Source organism: Plectropomus leopardus, unplaced genomic scaffold (assembly GCF_008729295.1).
Source record: "Plectropomus leopardus isolate mb unplaced genomic scaffold, YSFRI_Pleo_2.0 unplaced_scaffold3146, whole genome shotgun sequence".
NCBI classification, from domain to species: domain Eukaryota; kingdom Metazoa; phylum Chordata; class Actinopteri; order Perciformes; family Serranidae; genus Plectropomus; species Plectropomus leopardus.
Window position 1 is genome coordinate 1 of NW_024634328.1, and position 1,858 is coordinate 1,858.

General features: G+C 40.2%; 1 protein-coding gene across 1 annotated transcript; it reads left to right on the forward strand.

Annotated features, from left to right (window-relative positions):
* Positions 1-652: 652 nt before the first annotated feature.
* On the forward strand, positions 653-1,477 carry LOC121938733 (gap junction alpha-5 protein-like; the record flags this gene model as incomplete). Its single annotated transcript, XM_042481903.1, has 2 exons — positions 653-809; positions 1,313-1,477. Coding segments are annotated over exons 1-2 (234 nt in total), but the record flags the coding sequence as incomplete, so codon positions are not given.
* Positions 1,478-1,858: the final 381 nt, after the last annotated feature.

The following is a 1,858-nucleotide window of genomic DNA, read 5'->3' on the forward strand; positions in this document are numbered from 1 at the left end:
ATCTGCAGAAGAAAGTTTAAATTTCAGTGACGTGTATGTACGAGCGTGATTTTGTCACATTGGTGATAACATCCCAGTAACCATGGCGATGGATGCTCTAAACATCAGCAGCTTTATTTCTATCGCAGCCACCGCACTAGCCGTCATTATTTCCAATCCAAGGCCCATAGGCGTGTTATGGAGCCGTGATGGAAAGGCGAGCCCCTTATACGAGGGAGCGGCCACGTATGAGGGATTTCTGGGAGATGAAGTCCACAATTTTACAGACGAATTGTGGATTCAATAACAGCTCCTGGAGCTCCTGCTGCATCATGGGAGCCAGTTCCTACTGACAAGCACATAACCATAGCATCATGTGACCTAGAAAAGCTAAAAAAAAAAAAAAGTGTTTCCATTGCAATTTTATGAAATATGGCTTTTTTGAAAGCGAGGGTGAAAACTTTTTTGCGATAAATGGGAGTTTTTTTAATTTTATGTTTCCATTTGCCGTATTTTATATTCACAATTTCACTTTGTGCTATTTGAGAGTTTATGGAAACCTTGTCATTGTATGCAACACACACACACACACACACACACACACACACACACACACACACACACACACAAACATTATGTGTGCAGCAGTGAATCTTGTCTGTGCTCTCTGATCTTCAGGTGAATCTCGTACCTGCAGAGTGACGGCTGTGAGATTATTATTGGTGAGTTGGAAAGTCTGTGCTGAGCTGTGAGCGGTCGATATGGCAGACTGGAGCCTACTGGGAAACTTCCTGGAGGAAGTACAGGAGCACTCTACCTCTGTTGGCAAGGTTACAACACACACACACACACACACACACACACATTTAATAATAAGCAAATATAAAGTGTTTATGTTTGTATAGATTTGTTAGTTTACAACAAAGTCCTTAATGAATCTAAAATGACACCAAACAATAATAATTTTATCTTAAATGTATATTTTAGAGGGGTAGTGTGCCTCCATGCTCCCCAGATAATTTCTCTTCATGCATTAGTTTCATTTCTCAGCCAGCTGCACGTTTCATTTCAACTTTATTATCGCCGATTGTACTGAAACAAAATGCATAGAAACATTTGCAGCTGAGATGAAAACTGAAAAAATGAAATCCATCCATTATAAAACTAAAACCTTCAAACAGTCATCCCGACAGTCTTTTGGCAAAGCCTTTTCATCACATTTGCAAAAAAAGTCCCATTCACAGAATACCACCATTATTTCCACACAGTATCTACATGTTTCCACATTATTGTTTCGGAGGGTTTCATACACGTGTCTTTGTTGTCTGCACAGGTGTGGCTGACCATCCTGTTTATCTTCCGTATCCTGGTGCTCGGGACGGCCGCCGAGTCGTCGTGGGGAGACGAACAGGAGGATTTTAACTGTGACACTGAACAGCCCGGCTGTGAGAACGTTTGTTACGACCGAGCTTTCCCCATCGCACACATACGATACTGGGTAATACACAACCTGATGCCTGTGGTGTGATGGTTAAATGAAACAGTAGGTCATCAAAGTTTTGAGTAATATCAACAGATTTAAAGAGCTTTTCAGGTTGTTTTAACCTTTTGCGTACCAAGTTTTTATTTTCCATTCATTTGCAGCAGCTGGATCCTATATTATTTATTCACTTCTACCATGAAGTCCATTTTTTATACTTAGTTTATCTGTTGACCCTTCGTTATTGTTACTCATTATGAAATATCTATTAAATATGTCACTTATTCAGGGGTCCTTAATTCACTCATTGATAGAAAGGGGTCCTTTAACCCTTTAAAACCTGAGCAAATTGGCTTGGTTTCTTTCATAAACATTGGAAGACGCTTAACAAGAAGTGGC